The sequence below is a fragment of the Diorhabda carinulata genome, chromosome 1, assembly GCF_026250575.1.
Source record: "Diorhabda carinulata isolate Delta chromosome 1, icDioCari1.1, whole genome shotgun sequence".
Lineage (NCBI taxonomy): Eukaryota > Metazoa > Arthropoda > Insecta > Coleoptera > Chrysomelidae > Diorhabda > Diorhabda carinulata.
This window is the reverse complement of record NC_079460.1, coordinates 35126738-35142733: the sequence shown is the minus strand read 5'-3', so window position 1 is coordinate 35142733 and position 15996 is coordinate 35126738. Positions and strand designations below refer to the sequence as shown.

Below are 15996 nucleotides of genomic sequence, written 5' to 3'. Positions count from 1 at the left end.
AATCATTTTCTAGCTTCATGTAATCAATTTTCATTCCAGATCCTTCCATCCATCTATCACTTAAATTTTTCTATGTTTCTCCGTTTATCTTCACCTTTTATTATTGCATTCTTCGAATGTTTTTTCTTTCTGTTTTTTTTCCAGGTTACCTTTATATGCTTAACCATATTTGCTTCATCTTCTGCAAATTCGCCTATTTTTATCAGATGAAATCGCAGAAATGCACGACGTGACTTTTCTAAATTCTTCATCAGATTTCCTTGATTCAAATAAATCAGAATTATATAATGATATCCAAAATAAAATCTTCCAAGCAGTTTTAAAATAATCAAATAACAAAAATTATAAAAAATGGCTTTAGTTAAATTCCTCACAAATGAGAATGGAATTGTCGATAGCAAATTGAAACTTTCTGTTGCTTCGAAAAGTATCTTTAAATTCAAAAAAAAGATTTAGAAGGTAGAAAATTATTAGGTGAATAGAAAAACAGATGAAATAAGATAAATATTCAAATAGTCTGCAAGAGAACAAAAATCAAAAATGAAAATGTATTTTGGTCTTATACCAAAAAGGAAAAAATGAATTAGAGAAGTTATATAATTGTTTGCATGCTATGCTTTTTTGCTGGTTTGTGATTTTCTCTAAATTTGTTTCTACATAATCTAAGATCTATTGTTTCTTTATAAATATCGTTATAATAGCCATTACCTAATATGGTTGCTGTGCATTTATGATCTTTTTTCCACTCTTCCATCTAGAATATCCTTTATATGTTCGAAACTTATTATTCCAAAGCCAATGATTTGTTTTCACTTCTAAATTGATTTCTATTTTATAGATATTGAAAATTAATTCTAATTTGCACATTTATTCATGCCTAGCGCCATCTGTAAGAGAAAAGCCGCAACAATAGAATGGTGAATCCATCCATTAAAATCAGTATTTTGTTGAAAAAAACTCCCAGAAATTCGCGATCATTTGAGTTTAACTTCTTGTAGACTTCAGTTTAACCTATTCTGAAACGAAGTTTTCATTTAAACATCATTTCCCTAAATTGCACAAGCACTATACGATTCTATTACTTTTCGCTATTCAACTAAATGACAGTTTCCGATGTAAGTTTGTTTGCAATATTTCAATTCCCTACTAGATGACGCTTTATATTTCAAAATCAATTACAGGGAGGTATTTTCCATTAATTTCAAAGCAACTCATTCCGTTAAAGCTTTTGTTAGTATTATATGTATGAGAAGATATAAACATGTAACAATAATGGTAAAAAGAAAATCCCATTCGCAAGAGCAAGAATGTTTATTTATCTTTAGTAGCACAATTGAAAGCAATATTTTAGTTTGAAATGTACAAACATAATGGACTCATCACACCTCCATCAAAATATATAGTTTAAGATTTCATTTTAACTCACTACCTATAAACCTTGGACCTTCTAAAGGTACTATACATCGGCATTTGAAATCATTAGATAGAATCTATAAAAGTTGTGGAACAGTGCCACATGAATTAACTGAGATTCAAAACGTAGTGTTAGTTGTGACGGAAAATATATTTATCTAACCAGCCAGAACATGACAAACCAGACAAAGTATAATTACTAGAATCCCTCACAAAAAGAGATCGATTCGAGCAGAAATTCTTATTGCATCTGGTGGAATTATAAAGTTCTAAATCAGTACAGTTGGTCGAGCTAACAATGTCGAGGTATATAGTGGACAGTTGATGCGAATGTATGAGGTTTCATCGGAGAAATATCTAGATTTAGTTAAGCAAAAACGGGTTTCAGATAAGACAAAGCTAAACCACATAGATACTGCGAATGTTACACGGAATAAGATTGAAAAATTTGGTAGTATTGAACTCCTACCAAATCCAGCATTTAGTCTGGATCTTGTACCATCAGATTACTATTGATTTTGATCCATGGTGAAATTCATGCATGGGAAAATTTAAATCCAAAGGAGATGTTGAAAATATAGTGCGACAATTTTTTGCATCAATGCTCAAAGAATGGTTCTAACAAGGTCTCATATAGCTTGCTGAACGTTGGGTGAAACCATAGAATACGATTGGCTATACTTTGAAAATTAAGGCTTTGTTTTTGTATGATTATTCAATAAACAAAGTGAACATTGGAAACCGATATTGAAACACCCTCTATAAATCGAAAGGACTTTTCAAATGAGGTATCAGAAGATCCAAGTTTAAATTAAAAAAAATTCTATATCTATAATTTTTATCCAAAATATATTGTTGGCAAAATAATAGAATTGTACCATAATTAACGGCACTTAAGATTTTAGCTCAAATAAAGTTCAATATTCTGTTGCGTTGTAACTGTAAGGATTCTTCAAATCACAAAATCTCAATGCGTAACTTTACCTCATTTTTGCCGTTTTTTATGATCCAGCGTTTGCCTTGCATTTAATAATAATTAATAATATGACGTCCGTGAGGTTTTCACAAAATGCGCGTAGTTGAGCCGATAAACTAATTGAAATACTGGTGTTCCATCAAAGATTAATTATTTTATTAATTAAACAGTGTGGCCTAATGGATAAGGTCTCGAACTTCGTATCCGAAGATTGCAGGTTCGAGTCCTATCACGGTCGATGTCGGCTAATTAATTATTCGGTAGGAGAAATGAAATAACCATTTCGATAAATAATATCATTATAAATAATTCCGAATGGAAATGTTTATATCAAATTATAGCTTCAAGTAGGAAAATGTGAACCTGTACTTGAAAAATTAATTGTTGCGTTCACTCTAGCCAGTCGGGTCGGGTCAAAGGTTACCCAAAAAAAGAAGAAAAAATCAATGTAAACATACTTAACCTAATTTATATAATTTCATTCCGGAAAAGTTGCGATGTTTTCTAGTTTTGTGTATTTGAAATGGTTACTTAATTAAATTATGAAGTGATTTGGATACATTCACTCGCTGTGTTCATAATATCAAAATGGGTAAGTGTTAACTTTAGGAAAATTCACTATTGATTTTACACAGAAAAATTCGATAATTTACGGGATAACTGATTATACCCCTGTTTAAGAGTACACAATATTCAATTTATTATTATCATTTTATTTTTATTTTATTATTATATTTATCAAAATAGATGGATGAGCCAAAAATGTTTTCGATTATTTTATTAAATTGATTTATATGTATTCCATAACAATAGTGAAGGTTACTTGGTATATTAATATTTTTTATTGAACAACAAAAGTATTATCAATCGTATCATTCAGATCTGATATTGTAATATTTTTTCATCGATGGTTCATGGATATAACTGGAAAATAAACATTTTATCAAGAATATGCTGTCCTTTGATAGTATATTGCATAAAAGTAAGTTTATACCTACTCAACTTATTTTGAGTTACTGCATCAAAATTTCACTTGTTCATGTTTCTAAATTATCTCGATTTTAGGTATCAATTGATTTGAAATTAGTTTTTTTTAATTCTTTTGAAGACAAGTAAAAATTTTGACGTTTCGACTACTTTCAGTCTTTATCAAAAGAGACCTGAAATCAAGACAATTTAGAAATATAAACATATCAAAAGGTCTAAGAAATAAGAAATTTCACTTGTTCTACATCAGTTGAAAATATTTTGTTAACTTATATCGATGAAATGTGTACTTTAACAATTGATTCTATATTTATTGTAAAATTGTGATACATTATCACTTTCTATGAATCAATATTTGCTTTGCTATCTATGCTAACCTATAGACTTTGATATAGAAACCCACAGTTCTTACACCTGACTTATCAGTTATTCTGGTTAGTCACCTCCTATTAATAATAACTGTATGCATATGTAATAAGAAAAATGGATATAAATTAATCCGCCAGCTTATGGATAGACATCTGATGATATGTGCCCCTACATTTGTCAGAAACAATATTTGAGTGCTTGATAATCGCTTTTTTTGTGTTATTAGTTGTGATCGCTTTTTCCTGTATGATATGTTATATCATAAATCCTACTCTTCAATTTGGCTGCCTTTATGTGAAACTTGTTTATATGAAGATCAACTAAATCATAAGTTCTCTTTGTATCCTCTGTGATATCATGTCTTAAATGGGATGTTAATATTTTGTAGTAGTTGGTAGGCATAAGATTGGTCTGTATTGAGTAGAATCATGAGATAATTTGAAACCGTAAGAAATTAAGGTAGTAGGTTCTAGATATCAAAAAATATATGTAAAAATATTTTTTAATGCAAGAAAACAATTTTCTTGTATTAGCAGTTTTGGCCATGATCAACACCTGGCATTAATTTTTTTCATATTTTCAGTCAAACTGCCTATTGCCAAGCTATTGACAATAATTTATCCGATGTTTTTCTTTCACCCTGCATTTTTTATCCATTAAGCAAAACTTTAGTTCACTTAGTTTTCTGTAAAATTATTATATATTATATAACAATTGATTGTTTGGATTCTCTTCTGTTATAAAATTAGTTGTTCTTTAAATAATTTTTAGAAGATAGTTAGTATCTCATCTCAAAAATATGTAGCAGGCATCAATTAAATTATTCAGTTGTATTAGAATTTACAAAATAAAGCTAAAAATTTTACTTAACTTATTTTGGTATTTTTTATCATTTATATCTTTTTTGTTCTCATAAATGTGAACCATCTAAAAATTCTCTTTTTTTCGTGTATTAGATTCCGTTTCAAGAATTTTTGAATCTTTATAATTGAATTTATGTTTTTTTGATATTTCGTGGTTTTTTAATGCAGTTTTATTTTTTTATCATATTGATAACCTTTTAGATTATTTTATAAATACTGAGATGTCTGCTCTATGTAGACAGCCTCACAATTAGTACAAGGACATAATACATTATTCTAATATTTCACTTAACTAAAATATAACACCAAAAAACAATGAAGTAATATAATATATCAAGTGCCTTGTACTAATTGTGAAGCTGTTTACATATTTTGATGACTGCTACATATTTTTGGGATGAAAAATTAAGGAAGAAATAAATTTTTATTTTTTTATTCAAATATTCATGATGTAGGTGATATATTGATTAATATAAATATGCAAATTGTTAGTGTCAAATCATATTTTGATAAAAACTTAAATAAAAGCCGAAACGTCAAAATTTTTATGTATCTTTCAAAAATTATTGAAAAAAAACTACTTTTATAACATAAGAGACCTAAAATCAAGACGATTTAAAAACATAAACATATATAAAAGGTCTAAGTAATAAGAAATTTATATTTGCATATCTATAAATATATTTTTTCTATTGTGGTTTTCCAATATAATGTTTGTATGATTATTATTTCTTGGTTTGATAAGCACTTAGATAGTTGAAGACTGTGTTTATATTCAATGAGTTGTCTCTCCTTTTTCTGAATATCATTTATGATATTGCCACCAGGACCTCTGCAACTTGTTTTCTTCAGGTAGATTTTTATATTTTTTTTATTTTTCTTTTTGGGTCATAATTATATTGGAAATGGACAACTCATCTTGAATTATGTTAATTTCAAATGGATTCAGAAAAAAATCAAGAGGCGATTTCAAAATTTTCAAGTCTTGAAATCTGTTTTGGAATTCCGTCAATATTCCTTCTAGCTGTTTTATATACTCGTTGAGTATTTCTTGTTTAATATTGGAACAGTTTTTTTAATTCGAGGAAAGTGGCAAAATGTTTTATTTTTGTTGTCCTTTTGAAAAAGTCGTAATTTAGTTTGAAAACTAAATATACACTGTTAGAGGTCAGATATTACAATCTACTGTTCCGCGTTACCTTAAAGAATCCAGTCCGAATTCAGAGAAAACCACGGCGGACAAGCGTACAGGTAGGCGGGTACGATGTCAATTGTTCGTTGCAATGAAAGTTTACAAATTCAAATACGGTCTGGAGCAGGGTTGCCAGTGTTCTTGATCAACTTTCACCTGTTTTGAACCTTAAAAGTCCGTGTTTTCTGCTGATTTCAAGAACTCCATTGAACGACTGCAGCGCCATCTAGTGTTCAGCAGCGCCTTCACTGATCTGGAGTCGGTCGTTTACGCCACTGTTTATATTCGTTCGCGCGTTTTCGTTGAGTCATATTCTTAACTTCGACGGAAATGAAATTTGTTACATCGTTCCACTTAGTCATTTCTATTTGATGTCAGTAATTTAAAACATTTTGAAACACATACGGAACGATATTTTTTTTACGGAACGAGCCACATATATACCCCTGGTATATATCTACTCGACTAAATTTTTTTTATTATTTAGGATGTGTTTGGGGAATCTTCCTGCAGCTTGTGGAGTTTTTTTTGGAAGCATTAAAATTATAATGCCAATGTGCCAAGGTCGAACAGTATAAGGCGCCAGTTTACGAACTATTTTTTTTTGAGATAACGACAGAGGGTCCATAATAATATAACATTTCTCTTCTACTTGTTTACGCTTGGCATAGTTCCAAGTTTTTGTCAAAGTTAAAACATAGTAAATAATTTTGTAACCCATTACAACAAAAAAGATGTGACTTATTGAAAATTATGTTATTGTTAAAAATACAACAGAATAAATTTGTCGATTTTTCTCAATATCAACTAAAACAATAGAATTAAATAGAATTTAGTGCATTAAGGCTGTTTGCCAACGTTGAAAATATACTACAAATTGTGATTTCCGATAATAATCTACAAAAACATATTTTCTAAACCAAATTATACATAATTTTTGTGAATGACAACAAATAAAGTATATTTTGGCCTGATATTGATACCAACTCTGACAGAGAGTGTTTCCTGCGTTATATATTTTCTTATTGTTAAATACCATCGGTCCCAAGCACTTCTCAAACTATTTTATGAATCTCATAACAAGTGACATAAATATTCGAATTTAAAAACGGAACCCAATTGTGTAGCAGCAAAAATCTCTTCTCACTGACGGCCATTTTGTAATTCATGTAGTTCTTTGTATTTCTTTAACTTGTATTATGTAAGTGAAGTTTAATTTGCATTATACAAGAAGAGTCGTGAGAAACTTTACACACTTTTACCATACAGAGAGAGTTTTATGTATGGAACGCCTAAATTATATCGGAAACAGCTTGTACGATTTTTATACATATTTGTGCGCAAGGATCTTGTGATACGACCGGTATTATGGCGGTATCTACATTGTTGTCATATTTTTCTTTGTTATTTCAAATGGATCACCCTATATATTTTGTGTTTTTAGAAATCCTTAAGAAATACTGATTATTTTTCATGTAATATTCTCTATACCTAAATGCCATAATTTCGGAGTTATAGGTACATTTACAGTATCTTCACCAAAGTACAATAAGTATTGTACATTTAGACGGCTACGATTGAATAAACTCGTTCAATTTGAATATTCTTTAATAATTTATGTGCTAATACAAATCTATTAACAAGATCTAGTGTCAGTAAGTTAGTAAACATTTTAACGAAACTGGTGCAGTAAAATATTTATCCAAATCATGGCGCAGAAAACCTACAACTGAAGATAAATCTCTAAATGTTTGTGTCATGTTAGAAGTAGATCCACATTTGTGAAGTAGAAAAATAAGGGATTTTAGAAAACATTAAACAGTAAAGGCGATTACAGCAGATGCACAAAAGGTTGTCCATTTACTTCAATACAACAAGCCATGCGATATTTAAACTTTGCAATACATTTTGCAATATCCCTGACTGCTCAATTCTTCTTATCTCTGTGGTAATCCTATCTTTTAATTCCTGAATATTGGCAGGTTTTGTTTTATAAAGCCGAAATCACGAATTTTTTGCATGGCAACTTGAGATCTGCTAAAACAAAACACCTTTAGATAGATTTCCGCGTCTTTTCTCTTTAATTTTTTTCTGTAGAGTGGTCAGAAATGTCGAATAGTAATCTCCAGTTATTGTTATACCCTTATCCAAAAAATCAATCATGATTACTCCATGGCAATCCCAAAAAACTGAAGCAAGAACTTTTCCAGTAGATTTTTGGACACGAAACTTCTTAGGTCTTGGAGAACCAGAGTGTCGCCATTCCATCGATTGCTGCTTTGTTTCTGGATCGTAGAAATGTACCCAAGTCTACATAGTTTTCAAATCGAGCACAGATCGATGCTTCTACACTTGCACGCTTTTGTTCAACATTCAAACATTTGGAGATCCATTATGCAACAAATTTTTCTCATGTCTAAATTAATGTGAAGTATATGATGAACGCGTTCGTATGAAATATTCAGTGCTTCAGATATCCATTTTATCTCAATTCGACGGTCTGATAAAATCATGTCATGAACTGAATCGATATTTTCGAGGAATGACACAGAAACTGGCCTTGATCACCAAGGGTATTAAGCATATCTTCCTATATCTGCTTACCTCTTAAATACAGGTACTTGATGGTAGCTCGATACTCCAATTTTTCGATTTTCATAATTTCGGTGGACATTTTTTTCTTTTAATTTATTGCATAACTCTGGTTTACTTTTTTGGAGTCAAACTTTACACTGACACTTCTAATAAGTTATTGTTCGTTGCTATGGTAACGTAATATTTTGTTTATGCCTGGAACTGGTCTAGGCTAACTAGATATCAATACATCCTCGTATCTTACTTTTTATGTTTTTAACTGTTTCTTCATCAATTTTCAACTAATTTTTGTATGTTTTCTCTTCTTAATCTATAGCTAAACATATCTGGCCCACCATCGTCTGGGTGCTTTTTTATGTCTATCAGACTCTAGAAACAAGGTAGACAAGAGATAATTATTGCTAGTGATGCACTGACTCATGTTTTCTTGTTTATTTCACCTAGCATTGTTATTTTCATTTCCAAACCGCACACAAATACTAAATAAAATTTGAGGTTAGGAAATTGTTTACTTATGGAATTTTGACTAGTGGCAACCATGATGTTGTGGCAAGAGACTTGCATACTATCAAGCGACATGCAGTATTCATCTAAGCAATATATTGACCTTGCAATAAATTGCATGCAATTCCTTGTATATTGTCTTGCATCATGTTAAACCTAACCATGGTTGTAGCAACAATTTATTAATTGAAATAGCTTTTGAATCAAAATGAATTTGTCTCAAACCTTATCGTTTATTTAAATTTCTCAATGTTTTCATATTTTAGTTGAATTAAATTAAAAAACCAACTTAAAAAAGATATAGAAAATGTTACCTTATCAAATTTGTTACGGAAAAAGTGAAAGTAACTATAAAATATGGCAAATGAATTTTGAACAGGCAACAAGAGGACTATTGATAACTATAAATCAATACCATCTTCTTGTAACATTAGTTACAATATTTGTTAAACTCGTACAAAAATTTTTGTGTTGATTATTATGGAGATATTATACGATTATTATAATTTTCGATAACTATGTTCAAATGAACAATATTATATCGTATGAAATTTATGCTGTAAACCTCGTAAATAATAACCTCCGTTACCCACTCGTGAGTAAGTAATAATATCATACCATACCAATTAATTTGAAAGTACTGATGTTATGTTATATACAGCAATGTATGCGAATAACAATCTTTCGAGTTTTTCTGCACTATATTGGGTCTAAAAGTGTATTAGACCTTTCAAACGGAGCTGTTTTTATAAAATCGTTATTTATAAATACCCGATTACAAAAAATTAATATAATGAACCTATTTATTGCACACCATTATTACCTTAGTCACTGTTAGTCATAGTTTGCAATTCTTAACTCCTGTCAACACATCCATACTCTGTGAGCACAGGTTGAATCACTCTGAATTGATTGACTAATGCTTGAGTTCTACTTTGTTCTAATAGAAAGTTATAAAGTTGAAAAAAAATATCCCTTCTGCAACTCATGACCGAACTCCAAAAATATCATTCTTCGTATAGATGTTTTTGTTTTTTAATTGGAAACTATGAAAACTTTCAGTTCCCAATAAAAGGTGATGCATCCCAGATTGTAATTTTGATAACACCAAATTGGAGTTAAATACTGCTTCGAGAGTAGGGTCAAGCGCATGGATTTAACAGTAACGAACATCATGGATAAATATATTTTCTGTCAGGGAAATTCCTTTATATTCAATCCACTCAACTCTCCCCTTTTTATAGGTTTCCTGGTTGTCATAAATTACTTTTTATTTATGTTGACGTTTTTGGGTGGATCTTTCTGTATTTCATGCCTTTGTAGTATTTATGGCATATATACGAGGGAGGTTTATCTCTACCACTGTAAAAAATAAGAAATAATCATCAATTAATACTTGTAATTTTTTCAATTAATATTTACTCAATAATGAAAACAGTTTTCTTCATATGGATATTAAAACAACTCTTTCTGTTAGTTTTACGTAAAATTTTGACATATGACATACAATATGAAATGAACCAACAATATAATCACCGTAGGGACGTTTCAAATATCAAAAATTACGGTCTTCCCGTCAGCGTATAGCTATTTCCTACCATTGTACAACGCGGTCATTTAAAAAGTCGCGCTGTATCGTGGTATAAATTGCCCAAGAGAATTAGGCGTAAATAAAGGACAATTCCTACCACGATGCAACACTGCGCTACGTTGTGTGGTTTACATAAATAAAAAAAAACGTCTCATTTTATTGTTTTACTTAGTGTTTGTACTTTACAGTGTTATAATGATATTGAACTATTTTATTCGTCGTACATGCCCCAACCCACAGAAGCACGACTATCGTATATCATATGATTGTCAACATAGCGCTTTTAATAAACTTAGAAATAAAAAAAGAAGTGAATGTGTCCGTGATACATGTGGTGCTACAGTAAATTGTTTTGAAGAAAATGAATCGGAACACCATAAGGAATGATCCTTTACTCAAGAGAGGGCTTAATATGGTAATTACTGTAAGTTTTACTTGTCTACTATTATTTTTTTTTACTTCTCTTACCAATTTGTATTCATTTTCATTTGAATAAAAGCCACTAACTTTAAATAGGCTTACAAACAGAGTAGTCCAACGAAAAGTATGCACCTATGTAAAGCTTTTCTCCTTATTTGAAAAGTCTTTATATCCTAAAATTTTTTTTATAAACTTCAAATGATATTTTTTTATGAAAAACTAAAATAATCCTATTCCTATTATTACAGATAAATTTTGAGCACACACATAATGTTCAAGTAGCTGAAGCTTTTAGCTACTTAAGGATGGATAAAAATACAGAAGATATATTTTTAAAATATTTTGAAGGTGGAATAACCGCTAGTGCATCCAGAGCATTTCAAGAAATAAGCCTTATAGAAACCATAGAAGACACAAAACTGCCGATTTTACTTGCCCACGGGAGAGAAAAATTAAATATTTATATGATAAATGGAGGTCAGTTGAAAAAATTATTAAATATTTAGATATTAGTGGTTAATAATTAATGATAAATATAGTTTGTAAATGATTTTCTTTTTCAGGCGTACAAACTATGGGGATCGCGATGAAAAAAGTGTCCTTTAGGAAAAGCACTGTCCTTGTTCGTGAACATCCTATAATTATAGCAGTTTTCACGCCCATAATGAAAAGGGCCCATGAATGTCGTTGCGCTCAGGAAGTGGTTTTTGTAGACTTTGCATACAGCACAGAGCGAAAGCAACTATACATTAGCATTTTCGACGGTTAAAGAAGCATTAGGACCAAACAGTTTTGGAGTGCAAGGTTTTCCTGGAATTTTTTTAACTGATGATAGCACTTCTAAAAGGAATGCCTTAAAAGCGGTTTTTCCACAGTCACATTCCACGTTTGTCAAGCCTTTGGGCGGTGGTTGTGGGACTCCCATAATTCCATAGGAAAAACAGATAGAAAAAAAATTATGTTAGCGTTTAGATTAGTGATTTTTGCGAATACCGATGAAGAATGTACGGAATATTTTCAAAACTTAATTCAAGAATATGCCTCAAGAATTTATCTTGAGGCATATTGGAGCCGTCGTCAAGAGTGGTGCTTGCATTACCACAATAACTTAATTACTCAAGGAAACAACACGAATAATTATGTGGAGTCATCAATCCGCATATTTAAAGACATTGCATTAGAACGCTGTCGATCTTTTAATTCTCGTGCTTTAATTGACTTTATAGTTAAGGTTTTCGAAAATTACCATAAAAGACGGCTTTCAGAATACGCTAATTCGCGGCACACTTCAGACAAACTTGCATACTTAAAATTTTATATAAACATTGAAGGTATGCGTGTAAATAAAATTGAAAAAAACGTTTACTTGATGACATCACAATCGGACAATGAACAACTGTATAAAGTATACACTGATATTGCAAAATTGTGATTGTCCGTTTGGTCAACGTGGTCGTTTTTGTAAACACTTGTGCGCAGTTCAGGAAAAGTACGGCATTAGAATACACACGGCACCATTGTTAACAAAAGATGATAAACAAGATTTAGCTAAACTTGCTTTAGGAGAAAACATTCCCGCAGAGTTTTTTAAAAATATGGATGATATTCACGATGATTCTCAGAATATGTTAGCTGAACCTAGAATGATCGAAAAATTTGATGAAATAGACAACGATATTAATACACAAAAACGGTCTACTGAAAATGATGATTTTAAAATGATTCATCAAGAAGTTGTGCAAAACCTTTCGCAACATTTTTTGAGGATAACTGAAGATGTATCACAGCACAAAGTTAGACCAGGTTTGCATTCACAGGCGAAACGGATTCAGGCTGGTCGTCCAATGAATTAGGAAGACCAAACAAAATAAAAAGAAATCTTGCCCTTAATATTTTTAACGAACAACCAAATGCAAAGTCACATGGTTCACAGCACTAGTTTAGTTTTTATTGTATTTTGTTATAACTCCATTTTTAACTTATTTAAATATTTAGGACTATGTATGTAATATGTGTTATAATACAATAAATAACATAAACTTACCATAGCCTTATTAATCATTATAACCTCCCTAAACTTACCTAGACTTATTAACCCCTTATTTACACATACCGTGCTTCCGAGGAAAGCGCTGGATTGTGGTAGGAATTGTCCTTTATTTTCGCCTAATTCTCTTCGCCAATTTATACCACGATACAGAGCGCGACTTTTTAAATGACCTCGTTGTACAATGGTGGGAACTGGCTATACGCTTCCTGTCAAACCCCTTTCTTATCCTGAGTGAAATCATAAAAATTTCGTATTCTATAAAATGGCCCAACAAAAAATATGGAGTTTAAAAAAATTCATTGAAATTTATTTAAGATTCATTTATCAATACATAATGTTATGTTTATAATTTTTTGTCCTATTGGGCTATTTGATGAATCAATAAAAATTTTGATTGAATTTTTGTATTCTTCCACAACTCGGGCCGTTTTTTACGAACTCGTTCTTGCAAGTGTTGCCAAAACTCACAAATAGTAAGTCTGGTTGACAGTTTGACCTTCTGGAACCCATTCAGCCATCAAGATACCGTTTATGTCGAAAAAAACGATCAAAATTGCCTTGAATTTTGATTTGGTCTCACGTCCCTCACTAAAGCGCTTACAACAATTAAAAACACGCGCACGAGATAGAGAATTGTCCCCTTATGCCTCTTGCAACAATTTATAGCACTCAGTCGAGTTTTTTTCAATTTAACGAGAAATTTGAGATTGATACGTTGCTCCAGTTATTCGTCACACATGGTTTTCGGCACGAAAAAAAAACACATTTGTTTCAAACCGCTACTGCACAAAAACTATAATAGCAACGGAAACGTGTTTTGGGACGTGCATAGACAAGATATCTTGATACCCAACGCACTACAATGAATGGTGTTAAAACTTTTTAGAATCTAATGATTTACAAAAGTGTTATCCAAATGATATTGACACTTAATTTTATTCACAATATTTGGTCCAGTGTATGCACTCCATTCTTCTTTATACTCACATTCCGGATTTCTCATCTCCCTCTATTTATCTCCTACTCATTTCTTTCTGTTTGTTTGCATTTTTTTAATTAATCCATGAAATCTTTTATACCTGTTGATCACATTTTTACCAATTTAGTACATTGATCAAAACTTTGTTCGTACAATGCTAGAAATGTCAACAAATTTCGTTTATTAATTTACCTGTATGTATTACCAGAAAAAATTTGAAACCAGTTCCATCTTTGTCCGTGACTTTCACAAAATTTTTTATTAGCCCTAATTATATTTTCATAGGTGGTAATATTATCTTTATGGGGTTAACTAAAGATTCATTTTTCACAATTTTTTGCCCAGGAGCATAAACAGTTTTTGGTGGCCATATTGCTCTTACATAATGTTCATTTCACTCACAGGTGTTCCACTTGCATAAAAATCAACAGTATTTCTTGTAGCTAGTTTGTAGTAGTAGTATTCGCTGTATTCTATGTTTCTTTTGAGTGAGCTTCGTAAGCTAAATGTAGTGATGATAATTTATTTCCGTTACGGAGCAGTACGTACAGCCTTTAGACTTGGAGGAATCAATGGTCTCCGAGATTTTTCCGTTCCTCTGACTTCTGTTCTTAAACCAGCTTTAATATCAAACCCTCAATGTCATTACAGTACACTAAGTCGTAGAAAACAAATCGATAAATGAACTGTGACGTTTACGGTATACGTAACTCCCATCAGCAGATTTCACTGTTTCATTCTTGAACTTAACATTCCAGCTTTATTCTCTAGGCAAATCCAAATCTTTCATGAAATCATTAAGCTCCAATTAGTTAGACAAATGCGGTGCAGGCAGGAGCTGTAAATTCTGTTTCAATTACTTCGTTTTCAGAACTGCTTGAACTTTCTTTAACATAAACTGGAGAAGGTACAAAAACTTCTTCCGAATGAGGGATTGTTTTTGTTACAGAATTACGTATGTCCGGATGTGATTGATAGATTGATAGATTCGCGCCATATCACTGGTTTAACAAAAGGCATTGCTAAAAAATATTGTCTATTAAACAAACCAGTCAAATTTCTGTGACATGAGATACAGCAGATGTGTGGCGCCCAATATGTATCCGGGTTACGAATACCCACGTTGAAATATGCTCGATAGCACTTCCTAATTGAAGGTGTGAGAGCCTTTTTTTGCTTTTAGGTGTTTATTCGCACCGTAAATATAACAAAAGAAGTCGGAAGAATTAACACATTTGCGTGATATTTTACACGTACAGCTATCAACTAACTTCGAAAGGTGACTTGGCGAAAATAATTGGTGATAACTGTGAGCTGCTTATAGACAATATTATCCATGAGGGCTGTTATAATTTAAATCGGCTGTTGTGCCAGAAAACATGGATGCTCTGTGTAAACTGATATTGCAAGACATGTAAGATTGAAGCATACTTGGGCATAAGTTCCACTTTCAATACTGCATGAACATTTGGATGTCAAAAAGATGTTTGAATTTGACAACCGCTCAAAAAAAAACTTTTTTCAATGGGTGCAAAGAAATGCTCAAGAAAATCAATCGCGGTGCTTCAAAAGATCGTTGCAGACGACGAATCATGGGTCTAAGCATATGAACCCGAAACGTAAACAACAGTCTTTTGTGTTCAGCCTCAATTGGTTAATTGTATTGTGCATTGAATCATCAGATTTTACTAGTTTTTTTTTGGGAACATATATAAGTAATGAACTATACTACATTTATAATGTCTTAGAGCTTTTATCCTTAGCTATTTTTTGATATTGACTTTACCTCCGACGTTCATGGAATACGACAAATTCAGTAAAAAAATTTTAACACCTGTAGATCTCTATATCCTATACTTTCATTCTTGCTATGTAATAAAATCTAGGGAGTGATAAATGAAAGAACTTTTTCCACAATTAGATTAAGAATCAATACCTTGTTCACAGGTACGTATCGTCCTTGACAAATTTGTTAGTTTACCGCTAGTCTCATTTAACTCAAGTTCAGAGGTTGGGGGTCGATATAAGTTCTCAGGGAAATAAAACTGTTCATTTTA

General features: G+C 31.3%; 2 protein-coding genes across 2 annotated transcripts in view; both read left to right on the top strand.

Annotated features, from left to right (window-relative positions):
* The first annotated feature begins 2559 nt into the window (after positions 1-2559).
* Positions 2560-15996, top strand: part of LOC130900309 (ATP-binding cassette sub-family A member 10-like) — a 48110-nt gene continuing 34673 nt past the window's right edge. Inside the window, exon 1 of the mRNA XM_057810833.1 lies at positions 2560-2981. Within this exon, the coding sequence (XP_057666816.1) occupies positions 2978-2981 (4 nt within the window). The 5' untranslated portion in view covers positions 2560-2977. The remainder of the gene's footprint in view (positions 2982-15996) is intronic.
* LOC130900328 (uncharacterized) lies at positions 10679-12953 on the top strand. The gene is made up of 3 exons (XM_057810868.1): positions 10679-10914; positions 11159-11387; positions 11474-12953. The coding sequence occupies exons 1-3, from the start codon at positions 10852-10854 to the stop codon at positions 11677-11679; spliced, it is 498 nt and encodes a 165-aa protein (XP_057666851.1). The 5' UTR covers positions 10679-10851; the 3' UTR covers positions 11680-12953.